General features: G+C 43.6%; 1 protein-coding gene across 1 annotated transcript in view; it reads right to left on the minus strand.

Moving 5' to 3' along the window:
- The window catches only part of GNA13 (G protein subunit alpha 13), a 29,447-nt gene extending 14,215 nt beyond the window's left edge, over positions 1-15,232 (minus strand). The window contains exons 1-2 of the mRNA XM_053960328.1: positions 14,919-15,232; positions 12,534-12,760 (exon numbers count right to left, since the gene is read on the minus strand). Coding sequence (XP_053816303.1) covers positions 12,534-12,760; positions 14,919-15,201 — 510 coding nt within the window. The 5' untranslated portion in view covers positions 15,202-15,232. The remainder of the gene's footprint in view (positions 1-12,533; positions 12,761-14,918) is intronic.
- Between the last annotated feature and the right edge of the window lie 789 nt (positions 15,233-16,021).

Raw genomic sequence — 16,021 nt, forward strand, 5'->3', positions numbered from 1 at the left:
AACCATCCAAGTTTGGCTGCAAGTTCAGTGGAACATACTGAACTGACAAGGCTTATTAAGTGTCTGAAATAATAAATGTGATACTTTTAAGAAAATAGGAGATATAACTCAGTAGCTCTATATTAGAACTTTAAGAACCACCAACTTGACCTTACTTGAATTTCTTGAAAAAGAGAAACAAATATTTCCTACTTTATTTAATTAAAAACCCACAGAAACACAAGAAACAAAAACACCACCAAAAAAAAAAAAAAAAAAAAAAAAAAAAAAAAGCTTTTTTACAAGCCTAGTTTAGAGTAAGACCAGGTAACTGCAGTGTTTTTAGGCTGGTGTGTACATGCCTAAATATGCAAACCAAACCATCCATGACTCTGGAGAATCAGCTTGAAGGAAGGTGATGGAGACATAAGCAGAGTCTGAAAATTCTGCATTTTACAGCACCCTAGTAATGCTTACAGCACACACTTCATTATGTACAGGGTGTTTTTCTGTTAGGGGCTTAATCCAGGAAAATCCATATCTGAGGATTTTGGCAAAGGAAAGAATCTCTAGCAACCTTTTTTTTCTTGCCACCCCACCCTAAGCTGATTTAGAAGAAGACTGAGTACAAATCAATGCTGCTGCCATGAAGTTTTAGCAGATGTCTTCTGCAATGACAGTAATAAACAGAGGGATAATGAATGGAGAAGCATTTCAATCAAATCAATCAATGCAGATTCCCAGTGGAAAGGAGATTAGAGAGCACAACCTCCTCCACCCAAACAAGGAATATCCACAGCACTGCACAAAGGAGGGAGATGATCCAGATGATACATTTATGCCATGAATGCATATCCTAATTACATTAAACAGCTCAAATCCACAACTGTCTTGTTTGTTAGAGCAGCAGGTTCAACCAAGTCTCATGTCGAGACATTCAGCTGGTTTGGTCTCTTTTGCTGGTCTCAGACTTGGAGGTAAATGAAACAATCTTGGTTCCTTCCCAACTTTCAGGTTTCTACAATTTCTCTTTCCAGTCACTCCTCCCAGTGCTTTCTGAAGAGGATTCTTCTTCCAAACATTCCCCAGTCAACAGACTAGGGTAAAACTTCCCCACATTCATACCTATAACCTGTTTACTCAAGGAACTAAACTTTAAAAATATACTTTCCCTGTTTTATAGCAGCAATCCAGCAACTTGATTGGTATCTCCTAAGGTGAGGGGAAATAATTTATTTCTGAATTGCCACTCCATGCTCCAATTCTTGATTTAACACTCACTCTTCAAGCAGTATTAGCAGCATTTTGGAAGTTTACAATAAGCATATACAAGAACTAATTTTTAGCAATGGTGCTGAAGGTATTTGGGGAAAAAAGCCCAGGTAAGCAGTAGTATATTTACTTCCCAAACTGCAAATTGGGGTCAAAATATTTGAGTGTGTACTAACACAAAACACATTTCCTGTGATAGGTTTCCTTTCTCTAAGGGCTAATTATGGCCAAAGCCCAGCAGTCCCCTTTTATGCCCACATGAACATTACTGTGGCCATGTGTAGAGCAGCCAACTGTTCCATGTGAAACTAACCCCAAACTCTCCAAAACCAAAGGGCAAACGGCTGGAAAATGGCACTGCTGCCTGTGGAAGCATGAATGGAGCAGCCTTACAAGGGCTGAAGCACAGACAGTGTGTGTCAAGATCAGATATCTCACATCTCCCAGCTTCTTTCTCTCCAGCTCAACCATTTGAACAGTCATTTAAACCTGATCTGCCCATTTCCAGAGATAAAATTCAGCACAGTCTCACACAGCTAAGACTCCTTCCAACAATTAATTCCTGTTTCTTTGCAAGAACGGACAGTTCAGATACAGTTGCTGATACAGGAGTACAAAATAATGCTGCTCCTCATCAATGCACATCACAAATGCGTCACAGCTCAGCCCAGCTCGGGGAGCTCAGACCATTTCCCCTTTTCAGCGCTCGCTGTGTGCGGCTCGAGCTGTGATTGCCTTTTTTCAGAGCCATCAGAACCGCGTCACGCGGGGTAGAAGTGAAACCTGCCTCGTGTTTGGTCACACAAACTGAGGATCTGTCCTAAAAAAAGGAAAGGTTCAAGTCCTGACTCATAGAAGCCATCTTTTGTAAAACCTTTTGGTGGCAGAGCAGAATTTGTGTTTGCAACAGCTGGATCGCTTTGGCTGGAGGGTGCACAACTCCAAAAGCACCAAGAGAGGAGTCACCCCAAGTTTATTTCATGACTGACATATTTATCTTGCATAACGGTATTAAGAAAGAAAGGTGAAGGGGTTTAAGAAGGGGTTTAACCCAATAATATCCCTTTAATCTATTATCCCCTATTTACCGTGTAATCCAATTAATCCATAATTCTCCAAATGTGGATAACAAATGGAGGGAGACAGAGCACGCCAACCTGAGGGCCTGCACTGTGACATCCTGGCAGCACCTGCAAGCTGGGGACATCTGCCATGCCCTGAGAGTGACAGAAGGATGTCACCAAGCCAGTCTGGAACTAAATACTCCAAACAAGGCTGCAGCATCAGCTGCTGCTCCTTCCTGCACCCAGTTCAGCAGTGCTCTCCCTTCAAAGTGCCAGACTCACACAACTCACACCAGATTGTCTCTCATCAGTAAAGCATTTACAGTTTCATATATACCATGCCACTCCAATTAAATTAATTAAAACATGATTGAACTCTAAAAAGAAGTTAATCTGCATACCAGTATACCACAGAGCAAACTGTTCCAGTTTTCAATTACTTTCCTAAGAGGGAAGAAATCCATTTCAGTATCCCTCCCCTCTCCTGGTGGAATTTAATTGCTGAATTCTTAATTGCTCAAAAATATGCAAAGTCACTACAGCTTTTAGGTAGGAAACAGCATTCCACTAAAACCTACAAAACTACAATTTCTCCACACCAGGCATTCTGCTATTGTACTTCTAATTCTGTAAGACTGCTTGGACACCAGGATGTGACATATTCTAGAAACAGCTGAGACTCCTTCTAACAATTAAAAACCCTCAGAGTCCACAGCATTAATCCTGGAGTGAAGAAATTCTTCCCTGTGAGGTCCTGGCACAGGTTGTCCAGAGAAGCTGTGGCTGACCCACCCCTGGAATGTCCAAGGCCAGGGTGGACAGAGCTTGGAGCACCCTGGGATAGTGGAAGATTGGGAGAGGAACAAGATGAGCTTTAAGGTTCCTCTATCCCAAAGCATTCTGTGATTCCATGATTTTTCTTAGGATCACCATGCTTTCAAATAGAAAACAAACTCAAGGTTGTTGCAGCCCCTTCTGGAGATCAGAGCCAGGCTGAGGAACACATGAACTGACACATGGGACAACAACAGACCCGAGCATCCAACCAAAAGGCTGCTGTTTGCCAGAACCTGAACAGAAACGAATCCATGAAAGCAAGGATCAGGTGTACTTTGTTTCTTCAAAGGTCTTTTTACTCCCTCCCTAAGTATTTACAGTCCAAACTCTTCTTCCACAAAGTTTACTTTAGGAAAGGCACCAATACCTTGCAGAAGATTTTCAGATTTCATTGATGAAACCAATCCTCCAAGCCCCAGAACACACAGACCTAGAAATCCTACGAAAACATGCACTGACCAAGGAGAAACTGCCACCTCCCAGTTACTATTTACACTCTGGGCAGCATCTCTATAAACCTCAGATGTTTTGCACACAAAACAGACTGGAACCAGACTGTAAACATTTGCTCTTCTTTCAGAGCAGTGACCCACTGGCTCCATGACTTCATGTGTTTGCAACTCCAACTGCATTTAATCTAATGCTGGAGCAGTGGTGAGTCTGCAAATCTGCCATCCATCATTTAGAGCTTTACTTGCTTCCAAGTTGTACAAAACCAGCAAAGGCTCCCAAAAACACGACAAATATTTGGCATGTGGAAATGTGTCAGCACTAAAACTGGCCATACTGAACTTGAAGATGCTTGAAAAGTCCATTATTGCATAAACTCTGCTCTAAATCACAACATTTCAAAACCAGAGCCCTGAACTGGATCCCAATGCATTTCTCTAGGATTCATTTTAAAGTACATTTGGTTCCTATTTCAGCCTCATGAGAAATCCAGATGACCAAATGCTTTTTAGTTCCTTCCTCTGTCTCAATTATCAGAATCCATTTCAATTAAGTTCTGGTATTTCTGTTTGCAGCCAGTGATGCACTCATAAACCAGCTCTTGTTCCAAGCTGACAAGATCTTGTGATAATTTACTGGGTCTAGTGACACATCTACCTGTATCATTAGCTGAATATTGGAGTTTTAAAAAACTACTAAAAGTTGTGTCTGCAAGAGCTCAAAGTAACAGTGAAGTACACAAGACTCCCTAAATAGCAGCAAGAGGCTGAAAACATGTCATGCCACTTGTAGAATTTCATACTATGAATTAACTCAAACTAGAAAGAAATATAAATTAATTACTAGACCAACTACATAACTTTTCTCCTGAAACCAATTAAGGGTCCCAGTACCACCCACTTGTAAAATTTTAGTAATCACCCTGCATTACTTTGTTTCCTCATAATTTTGTGTAGATATTTTGAAATACAAATGGTACCAGTGCACTATTTCCACCCCTGGAAATTCTGCATCCTCTTGATTTGGTCACCAGTGAATGATAAAATATCATAATACCATCATGTGCCCAAAGACAGAAGTTCTCCCAGGCTGGCTGCAGAGATTCCAGCATTTTGTTTAAAATAATTTCCCCAGCATCTTTAAAAAAAGGAAAAAGAAACATAAACTCATGTGGTAGTAGACATTCCTGAGCCATAAAAAGAATTTGAGGTCTTTTCAGTTCCTTGGTTAAGTCTTTGAAGAGGAGCATGATATTTCACTTATTAACTGAGGAGACTCCAAAGAAAAAGAAATCTAAGGCAGGAATGACTATGATGGAGAGGTGTGCAGCATGGTACAGTGAATTGAGTGCTGTGAAAGGCAGCTCACTCCCTATTACTATTCAAAAATACTTCTTTTCTGCAGTAGTTGTTGTCAATTACTGTGATGATAATTCAGGGTGTTTTCTGTATCTAAAATGCCTCAACTTTTCCAGCTCTATTACCTGATGTTTCTTGTTAATGCAGACATGCAAGTTAAGAAGATACTGGAAGTAATTTAGGACTTTTTTAGCTGCTGATGTATTCTTAAACATCTTCTTTATCATTATTTAAATTCAATCTATCAGGCAGCTCTGGGATAAAATATAAGTGTTAGTCTCTGGGATTATTCAGATTTTTATTTGAATTAAACACATTTTATTTACAGTTTGAGGCTGCCAAATTAACTAATATCATGTTTTATTGCTCATTTACTCACCTTTAAGATATAAATAAAGGCTTCATATTCCAGAGTAATACAAGATACCACTTGGTATCAGGCAGCCTCCATCAGCACTGTGAGTACACAGCCTGTTATTCTGTAAAAGGGCAGAAAACTTCTAAACTTCTCAAGTGAATTTGATAATTCAGACCCTTAGCAAAGAAAAGTGCCAGCAGACACAATGCTGGCACGGAGATTATCTTGCTTTCCCACAACTACAGTTATTCTATTGCTTTTCTTACGTAGTGAGTGAGGTCAGCTGCACTTGGGTTTTCTCACATTTTCTTAAGCAACTTCCTCAGCTACCACAAGCTGAAGTTTCCTACCCCTTTGCTAGTTCTGTGTAAGAGGTACAGCCTGAACCAAGAAGATATCAAAGCATTCACCATGAACTGAAGTCTGGAACAATAAAGAGCCAAAACAGTCACCCAGTACCACCTAGGTACAATAAATACGTGCTCGGTGAGAGCAGACTTCACCAGCCCCTAAGGCTGAAGCCTTGTTACAGTAAACTGAAATTAAGGAACAGCAGCACAAATCAACACTGCCCCCAGGAAGGCACCTTAGTCCTGAAGGATCCCATATTTACACATGAAAAAGATCCCTCTCTGCTCCTTGCCCCAGGGGCAGAACAGAGGCAGGGAAGATGCCAGTGCATTTATCCCACACGGATATCCCAGCATGGAGATTTGCTGACAGCCACGAGCCCAGGGACCGTGCAGGGTTTGTGTTCAGAAGTCATTTCTAAAGGGACCCAGAATGGGTGCAGCCACTGCTGTTTAAATTCCAAAGGTTGTAACAAGACAGCTCTGCAGGTACCAACATGTAACACCTTGCAGGTGAGTAGAAAGCACGGAAATGAGCTTGCAATGGATGTCTGTACCAAGGGCTCAATTTACACTGCACAGCAGAAGCAGCAAAAGCTCCTCTAACATATTTGCAGAGATTTAAAACAACCTGCTGAGAAGAGGTTCACACGCTCAAGATATGAACATTCATATTCAGAAGGGCACTTGTATTTTATATTTATTTAACCATGGCTTGGTTATAGAATTCTGTTTTTTTGCAAGAAGTAGGTCACCTTCTAGAATTCTGCAACAAAATGTTTAGGAAACTAAGGCACCTGACTGTCAACACAACACAGCTTGCTGGAGACAGAGTATGTATAAGTACACAAAATCCCTCTGGCTCCCACATTGCATTGCACAAGTCTGCATTTTAAAAGCATTGGCTCCCCATAAACAGATCACAGAACCCCAGAATGGTTTGGGTTGAAGGGACCTTAAAGATCCCCTTGTTCCAACCTGCTGCCATGGGCAGGGACCCCTTCCACTAGAGCAGGTTACTCAGTATCTGGATTGAGTTTGAATTAAGAATTCCATCCTGAGAGATTACACTGAAACCATGCAGAAAATATAGGCTTGTACAAGTCAAGTGTAGCACACAGGACTCCAAAGGCATTCCTGGATGGAAGATAACTCATCCTGCTTTGGTCTACATCAAGACAGCTCCTGCTGAAAGACCTCAAGTCTAGAACCACGTTTGTGCTTAATAGCAACAAAAACTTAAAAATATAAAAAAAGAAATACAGCAACATTCTAAAAAAAAATATGGCAAAGATGTTCTCCATTAAAACCAGACCAGCACCAACTGGAAATAAAAACCAGTCCACTCTCCAAACACTTCAATAATTTGTTGCTAACAAGGAAAGTTACCAGGCAGGAAAGGAAGGGAAGGAGGCAGTCCCAGAAACAGCATTTCAACTCTGAGAGGCTGAAACAGAAATCCTAATCCCAATTTGGAAAAGGATAAAAAATGGCATTTTGTGTTAAATTAGTATAATTCATCTGAAGATCACTCAGCTTGACTGAAATATTACAGTCAATCCCCACTACCAAAACACTGGCATACACTGAAGGATTTTTGGCCACAAACCTGGACTAAGGACACTCAACCCTCTACTGCTGGACTCTAGAGTTAATCTCTATAAGGAGTCTTATTAATACCAACTCAAAACCAGCATTATCTTGTCATTGAGGCTGGAAAACCAGCAAATCTTCAAAAAATACATGTCTATTTTGAGGATTTGAATGGCTAATTTTAAATTATAAATTTGTAAAGCACTTTTCTTTCCACAGTTATAGTAACAATGATTGATAAATCCTTTTCACCTTAAGACCATGAGATGGCAAGTAGCCTTTTCCAAGGGCTTTAAGGAGTCATGCTCACTCTACACTGGCCATCCTGTGATCTGATGTTTGGCAGAGTACTGATTAGAGAAAAGGGAAAAAAACATTCATACTTCAATATATATAAAGCAGCAGCTTTGGGGGTTTCCACACAGAAATTTAAGCAATAGTCAGTGTAATTACAACACTATATTTCAATAAACTAACTCTGAATGATGTGATTAAATGCCCAAATAGTCAATGTTTAGACAAATGTTGGGTGACTGGATCTCATGTCTGAAATGAAGATTCTCCTGTCAGTCTCAGCAACCTTCTCCCAACAGTTTATGCACTCAGTCACGTCCCAAAAACAGAAGCAACTCCTGCACCCTTCAAGCAGAGTGGGACCACTGAACACCCAATGCCAGATCCAAGAGGAGATCCAAGAGGAGAGCCATGTCTACTTCCCAAGGTAGGGGCGTGGGGAGGTTGAAGAGATGAACACTGGAAGGAAAACCAACACACTGCAGAAGCTGCTGAAGGGCTTCTGAAAGTCACTGTCAGAAGCCCAACACAGACACTTTAATGAGCGACAGGTAAGACACTCTTTTTCCAGGCTTCCACACTTGTGACTTCAGAGGGACTTTGTGCACTGACCTACAGCTGTCCCAAAAGATGGGAACCCACCCTCCAAAAGGGGAAAACCTCAACATCTGGCAACTTAACCTGGCTTCACACACAGCTGACCTCTACAGGATTGGGCTCTATAATCAGGCATGTGCTGCCTGTGCACCTGAAAGAACAATAAACTTTCCTAATATTCTGCAGTGTCCGAGGACTCATCCTTTCAGTAGAGCTTAATTAATGTTCCTGTGTGTACAACAGCCCCACTAATATTCAGACAGAACCCTGAAAAGCCCAAGGAGAATAAGACAAAATACAATACAATCTCCCAGTAAACTGAACAATACTTGCCAAAAATACTTGTCTGCAACAGAAAAAATGCTACATGGAAACTGCTGCACAGCTATCAGTGTAGCTTCAAGCAGAACACGCCTTTTCCTGTCTTCTATAATCTGATCGAGCACTTGCAGGCATGTCACAGAAAAAGCTGTGATCCAGAGGTGAGTGCATATCCTATAATCCTTACTGTGTCATCTGTGCCTGCAGTTCTATGCAAATATGGACAAAAATGAAGTGTCATCTCACATGAATCTCACATCTCTGCAGCTTTCTGGCTTTAAAACATCCAACAACATTCACTTAAACTGCAAGTAGGGCATTAAGTATCTGTCTGAAGATCAACAACTGCTGGTAGTAAAGATCAAAACCCACCCAAAAGTTACCTTCAACAAGAACAAACCCTGAACACATTCAAAGCTTATCAGGCATCTGAGCAACTCAGCTCTCATCACACTCTTCTAATCTCAGAGAACAATGAGACTCCTGGAGAATACTTCAAAATGCTTCTCCGTTAACAGCTCTCACAGCAGTCCAAGAAATGACTGACATGAGAGGGAAGCACAAGGCTACTCTTACTCACAAGGGCCTTGCTCAGTGTTCCACAGCACCAAACGCTGCTCAGCTGCCAGCGCCCCCGAGCAAAGCTCCAGGAGAACAGCAAACCCTTACAGCCACACACTGAACAGCTCACCAGCACAAACAGAACAGCTAGGCAATGCCCAGGTAAGTCAGTTTGCATGCTGCAGAATTAACAGAATGGCTGTGTTTATCCAAGTCACTTCAGATTTTTACCGGAAACCAAGCAGCGACGGGAAATGTGAATGTTAATGAGGTGTCAGAAGGTGTTGGGCTGATTCAGACTAAATCTGTATCTCACCCGTGTCAGCCATCTGAGAGGCCAGGGGAGAAACCAGGCTGGTGGCTGAAGGAGAGGAAGCCTGAGGATGACCAGAATCTTCAGTTCAAGTTACAGAACTGCCTCAGCTACAGAGGCAGGACAGTCTGCAGTTACCTGTGCCAGCAGAACAAGCACCTGAATGAGTCTGGTTTGTAATAAAATGGGAGGGATTATAACATTAACCACCTGGGAAGCACTGAAGTGGCACATATTGCACTAAGCTGTAATTAGCTCTTCCAGTTTTAAAGCACTACACAAGCGTGACCTAATGAATTTTCATAAATGCTGCTGCTAGTGGCCAGAAGGCTCCTATTTTTATACCAAGGAAAATAAATCATACTGGCTATCCCATGACCACTTGAGTTAACAAAATGAGGAAGGACACTCCAGTGAACTAGACATGGAAATGCTGATTCCTAATTCCATTAAAATACAACCAAGTTCTTTTTTTTTTTTTTGCAGCTATAAAAAGATCACATTGTTTCCTTAGGCTCCCAACATCATCAGTAAAAGATCCTGGAGAAAAACAACAAAAAAAGCAAGAGTAGCTTAACAAGTCCTCACAAACATACATATATGTTGAACTTTTAACCATATTGTTGCAGAAACTTCAATTTTAAACTCTTTTTCTTTGTACTTCCTACCTGCCCAAGCTACAAATGGCTTCTACACTACATATTCTTGCTGCCTTTCCTCCAGAATTTGTATGTAAATGCTGACATTTTTCACTCCTTGCCTATCACTGCTCCATTTTCCATTTGCCCACCTCTACCTCTGTCCCAGAGTATCCTATTCCCATGGCAAACACTTCCCGTCTTTCTGCCTGTGCTCTCTTAGTATGAGCCATGTTTTTCAGTCCAGTGGAAAGCTGAACTCACTCAACAGTCTGAAAAGAATTTAAAGAAGATACAGCCCAATAATGCCCCTCTACCATGTCAGTCCCAGAGCTTTAAACTATTTTTGTGCCACTTTTCCCTCTCTCCTACTCATCTAATGATTGCTGCTATCTCTCTTTCATCCTATTTTTTTGCCACAAGCAGCTAAACTGGAAGCAGAACAGTATTTTCCCCTTTTTCCTCATTCTAAAGTGTTAAAAATTTTTAGTCTGGAGCCTTCACTTCAAGAGTCAGGACTTTACACGCCTGAACTGTCTGTGTCTCTCTCAACTTCCCCCTGCTCTACCTCCTGACTGGGACACGCCTGTCACTCCCTCCTTAACCATTTGTGTCCTCCTTGCTTGTCACAGCACACACCTGAAGTCTCTGAACACTCTCCTGCAAAGCCTGGAGCAGGTACTGCAAGAATCCACACTGCTCCAGGAGCTTCCCTCTGTTCTGCTGCCCACATGGAGCTCTGGCAGAAGTTAAGCTGAAGCTTACTGGGGTAAAACTGAGACTTCATGCTTGGCCAGCACAGATCACAGTGCCTGCACTCAACACAATGACATCATTCAGCTGCTTTTTTCTTTTTCTTTCATGTTTATAACTTGGCATAAATATGTCCAGCTGAGATTTTGAAAGGATTTAGGAAATAAAGTAATGTAAGAATAAATAAAGCAGTTACCTTGCTTTCAAAAATTATTAGGACAGTACTGAACTACTAAGAGAACATAAAAAATACTCCTGAGTTTTACCTAAAGCACAACATGATAAATATATATTTTTGCAGATAATTGCACAGATTTAGGAATTTACAGAAGAAAGCAACAGCTTTCTTTCTGTAAGGTTCAGAAGAACAAATTGTTCACTACCCTCTTTACAACTCACTCAAAGTGAAACTCTGCACATGTTTCAGTTATGGAAAGAACCCACTTCCCAGAGCCTCAAGATGACAGAACAGTAATTGCTCCCTTCCCTTTGCTACACAGCCTCAAGTCACTAAACATGTTTAATCGAAGACAAAACTGTTTTACTGAACAGATTTTAAGCAGATCCCTCCAGCACAGCAATTACACCACTAGAAGTCCCATCTGCACCAGAATCTTGACTACAGAAGAGCAATTACTCTTTTATGATCACTTGAAGGTGGAACTCAAGGAGCAACAGGTCTCCTTAGGAACTTATTTACAGAGCTCAGCCCAGGGCTGGGCAGGTGATAGGCCACTGCAGCACCTGCCCATTCTGCAATCTGCAGAAGACATTCCATGATCAGGGCAATACATATTTATAGAATATTTACACAACCTCTTTAAGTCAGGCTATGATTACACAACCATTCATAACAGCTCAACAGGAGACATCATGAGCTATTGTTTGGATTCACACTAACACAAAGGTTATTTTTAAGACATAAAAACACAAAGCCACTTATGTTTGAGAGACCTACAAGAACAGATTTAATCTATTTTAAGGTTCTCAACCCCCACCCCCACAAAACTCTATGCCACTGGCATATACAAGTCTATGAACCAACAATCAAATTTAACTCAAATTTTTCATTTCTTTTTGCAGCACTGCATGGGAATGGAGCAAATGGAGTTCAGCTGTCACAGACAGTTTGAGCTGCTGCTCAAGAATCAAGAGGTTTCTTTTTCCTTTCCAACCCCACTACTGAATTGTGTACTTCGTCTCTACCTCACTATAAAATTGTGTATTCCATCTTCAGCTGAGAACTTCAATGTAACAAAAGTCTCATTACATGAGTATTAACACAGACATTCAAAATTAAACAGGAAGTATACAGAGGGAATGTTTGCTAGATTGCTCAAACTGGAATAGAGAAGGGAGTGGTTTTTAAATTCTTCTCATTAACCCATGCATATCTTTTCTTTAAAAAAATCACATTACTATTAAGCCTGTCTTTTTTTTTTTTTTTTTTTGCTTGGCTTGGTTTTTTAAGTTGATGCACCAGTTTAAAAAAGGGTGGTAATAATCATATGGTAAAAATACTGTGCAGGTACCAGCTTTGTTACAAAACTTAAAAGCCCTCAACACCTCAGCTTTCCCACATATGAAATGAGGATGATTACATCAGAACCTCTTTTATTATTATTAAAAAAAAGAGGGGGGGAAGTAGCTAAATGCAGCTGTGTGCAACACCACAGAGTAACAGCCAACCACTCAAAAACACGCAAGGAAGCGGCTTGGTCGGCGTTTCACAGAGAAGCAAGGCAGGAACAAAATCACACGCGGGCAGTTAGAGACACTGAAGGCCAAATCTTACCAGCTGGAACTCCCTGCGCCTGTCGTAGGCGTGCTGGATGCCGCTGTCTGCCCACAGGGCTCGGATGGCTGGCAGGTAGTCCAAAAAAACACTGGTCTCCACCATGCCCTGCACCACGGTGACCGCGCGGGTGTCGAAAGCCATCACCTTGTCCCCGCTGCTCTGGTTGGCGGGATCTCCCCAAGGGATATGGAGTTTCTCCCTGGCATCCACGAGGACTCGCACACCTGCAATGACAAGGAAGGGCAGTGTGAGCAGAGTTTCTCAGCATCTACTGTTTCACCAGCCCACAGATCTGCACTGAGGTGAACAATGCACCTACTCTGCACAAAGCTCAATAGAACATCCACCCAGGATGGGCAGGGAATCAGGAAGCCAAAAAACTGACTCAAACCATTACATATACAGGTAATAGCAAACCCCAGATTTGCTCTCTCAAGAACATGACTACCATTTAATTCTTGAAAAAGTGTTATTTTTAATTACTAAGTTTATCCAACCTGTGCTACCAAATTCTTTCACTTGGCATGAGTACAAGACAAAGCATAATTAAAAGTTTATTTCAAACCACCTGATGTCTTGCTTTAAGGTTCTCTAGGTTTTGTCTTCTTTTCAACTTGGTATCCAGTTATATCAAATTATACAAATAATCTCTATCACTGACAGTATTTCTATCATTGCCTTTAATATTTTCAGAGAGACTAAGACACGTACTAAAATCATTGCACTTGCTAAAAGTATGTTTCTATAGCTTAAGTGCAGCGGAATTGTATCACCTAAAGGCTTCCCTGCACTTGTGTAGTTGTTTTGGTAAATATTCTCTAGAAGAAAAAGAGTATTTTAAATTTCTTTTTAGAGTCCTTCTGAAGGATATAAACCCACTGTGTTCATGTTGATAAGGTAAATGCAGGGAAATAATTTCTAGTACTAAATTTACTGATGAAAAAATAAAAAGAAAATTCCAGAAAGAATAAGCAACTGCAAAGGCATGGGAAGATATAAGGAAATTAAGATGTGGCAACAAATGACTGCTCAGTAACATACTCATTCAGTGCCAATGTGTTCTGTCAAGGTTCACTCCCCTTCCACGGCTTCTCTCTCTGTCAAAGGCAGGGATCTGTCCAATCTATCTGTGACTGCAGGAAAACAGCCTCCCAGACAGATGTGCAGTTCCTACGTGTATACCTTCACAGAGCATGAAGTAGCTTTAACAATAAACTTTAACCTGGTTGAGATACATGTGCATGATTTCTACTGCCTTCTACTGCCATCAATAGTTTTTCCAGGGTTGATTCATCAGCAGGTTTGTAAAACAACTCTCTTTGAGAATTGCTGGATTTTCAGGGGCCGAGTCTGGCAACACTTTGCTGTTTTGAGAAACTTCATTAGGGTTTGGTCCAACTATTACACAGTCCAAACTGAAAATCCAAGGAGTGATTTAGATAAGAGAGAAAATGAGTGAGGATGACCAATGAAGCCAGGATGACAGCAGTGAAATCAAGTGTCCACTACTCCCCTAAACCATGTGTGGAGGTTTTGGCAAAGCATCTCTGAGAGAGGCTCTGCCTGCGGGTTGCAGTTAATTGATGTGTCAGCCGAGCAGCGATTTCCACTGCAGCAAAACGCTGAAAGCACAGGGCTGGGCTCCTCCTCACGCACTTCCAGGTGCATCTTCCTCCCATCCATTACCGCTCATTACTGCACTCGCATTACCAGGAAATCACAGAATCACGGAATCAATTAGATTGGAAAAGACCTCTGAGATCATTCAGTCCAACCTATGACCGAACACCACCTTGTCAACCAGACGTGCCATTAAGTGCCACGTCCAGTCTTAAACACTTCCAGCGACAGTGACTCCACCACCTCCCTGGACAGCCCATTGTCTCAAGGGAAGAAATTCTTCCTAACGTCCAGCATAAAGCGCCTCTGGTGCAGCTTAACACTGTCCCCTCGTCCTATCTTTGGCTCCCTGGGAGAAGAGCCCGACCCCCACCTGGCTACAACGTCCTTTCAGCGGTTGTAGAGAGCGATAAGATCACCCCTGAGAGTCGTGTTCTTCACGCTGAGCCCCCCCAGCTCCCTCAGCCGCCCCTTGTGCTCCAGCCCCTTCCCCAGCTCTGCTGCCCTTCTCTGGCCTCGCTCCAGCGCAGCACCGAAGGCAAAGCCCGGCACCTCCCGGGCTCAAACCGCTGCTCCCGGGGCCGCAGCCGCCCCGCGGGCCGCACCCGGGCGGCGCGGTGACAACCCGGAGGGGAGGCTGAGGCGCCGGGAGGAGGCGGCGGCGGCCCCGGCCCGCGGGACCCGCCCGAGCCGCCTCTCCCCGCCCCGGCCCGGCCGGGCCCGGCGCTCGCAGGGCGGCCCGTCCCCGCCGCCCTCACCCACCCTTGATCACGTTGCTGTAGATGGTGGCGCGGAACTCCTCGCGGGCCGCGCGGTCCCAGTCCTGCCCGTGGATGATCCGCATCTGCTTGAGGAAGGTGGACTTGCCGCTCTCGCCCGCGCCCAGCAGCAGGATCTTGACGAGGCGCTTCACGTAGGTCTTCTCGCGGTTGAGGCACTTGTCGATCTCCTTGGACTTGCGCTGCTGCTCGGCCTCGCCGCTGGTGAGGAGGCAGCCGGGGAAGCAGCCGGACAGCGCGGAGCGGGACGGCAGGAAATCCGCCATCTTAGCGAGCGCTGCCAGCGAGGGGAGCGCCCGCCCGCCGCCCGCGCCGCGCGCGCCCCGCACCGCGCCTGCGCGCCCCGCCACGCCCGGCGCGTGACGAGCGCGGGCCCCGCCCACAGCGCGGGCCCCGCCCCGCCCCCGGCCCCTCACAGGAAATGGCGGGAGCGGCGGCAGCGACCCTCAGGGGCGGCCAGCCCCGGCCCCGGCCCTGCACAGCACACCCCGGCCGTCCCTCCAGGTGCCTCACAGCCCTGTCCGAACGCTCCTTGAGATCTGGCAGGCAGAGATCCTTTTAGCCAGACTGACAATTTACTTGTAAAACTCTGCCTTCTCTTCAAGAAATCCCCCGAGTCGCTTTGAACTTGAGCTTGAAATCGCGATTTTTCAGCACCGTTCCGGGGGGAGATCCAGGCTGTACCTCCTGGCAGGTGCCAGGCTGCTCACGAGCAAACACAGTGAAAGAACATTCAGGCACAGGGTGCTGCTTTGTAATGGAGTTAAAGGTTTATAGATGCACATGATCGTATTTTAACGTGCTTTGTGATGGAAAATAAATTTAAGGTGGACTTCATGGAGTCATAAAGGTTTGGAAGAGACCTTTAAGATCAAGTCCAACCACCCACCCAGCATCCACAAAACCCCATCACTCAGCACCAGGTCCAGATGTTTCTCGAACACCTTCAGGGATGGTGACTCCACCACCTTCCTGGGCAGCCCCTTCCAATGCCAAACTACCCTAACAGTAATTTCTTTTTTTTCTAAACTAATCTGAATTTCCCATCTTGAGGCCATGTCCACTGGTCCTCACACTGTAGGCAGG

The sequence above is a fragment of the Vidua chalybeata genome, chromosome 19 (genome assembly GCF_026979565.1).
Source record: "Vidua chalybeata isolate OUT-0048 chromosome 19, bVidCha1 merged haplotype, whole genome shotgun sequence".
Classification (NCBI taxonomy): Eukaryota; Metazoa; Chordata; class Aves; order Passeriformes; family Viduidae; genus Vidua; species Vidua chalybeata.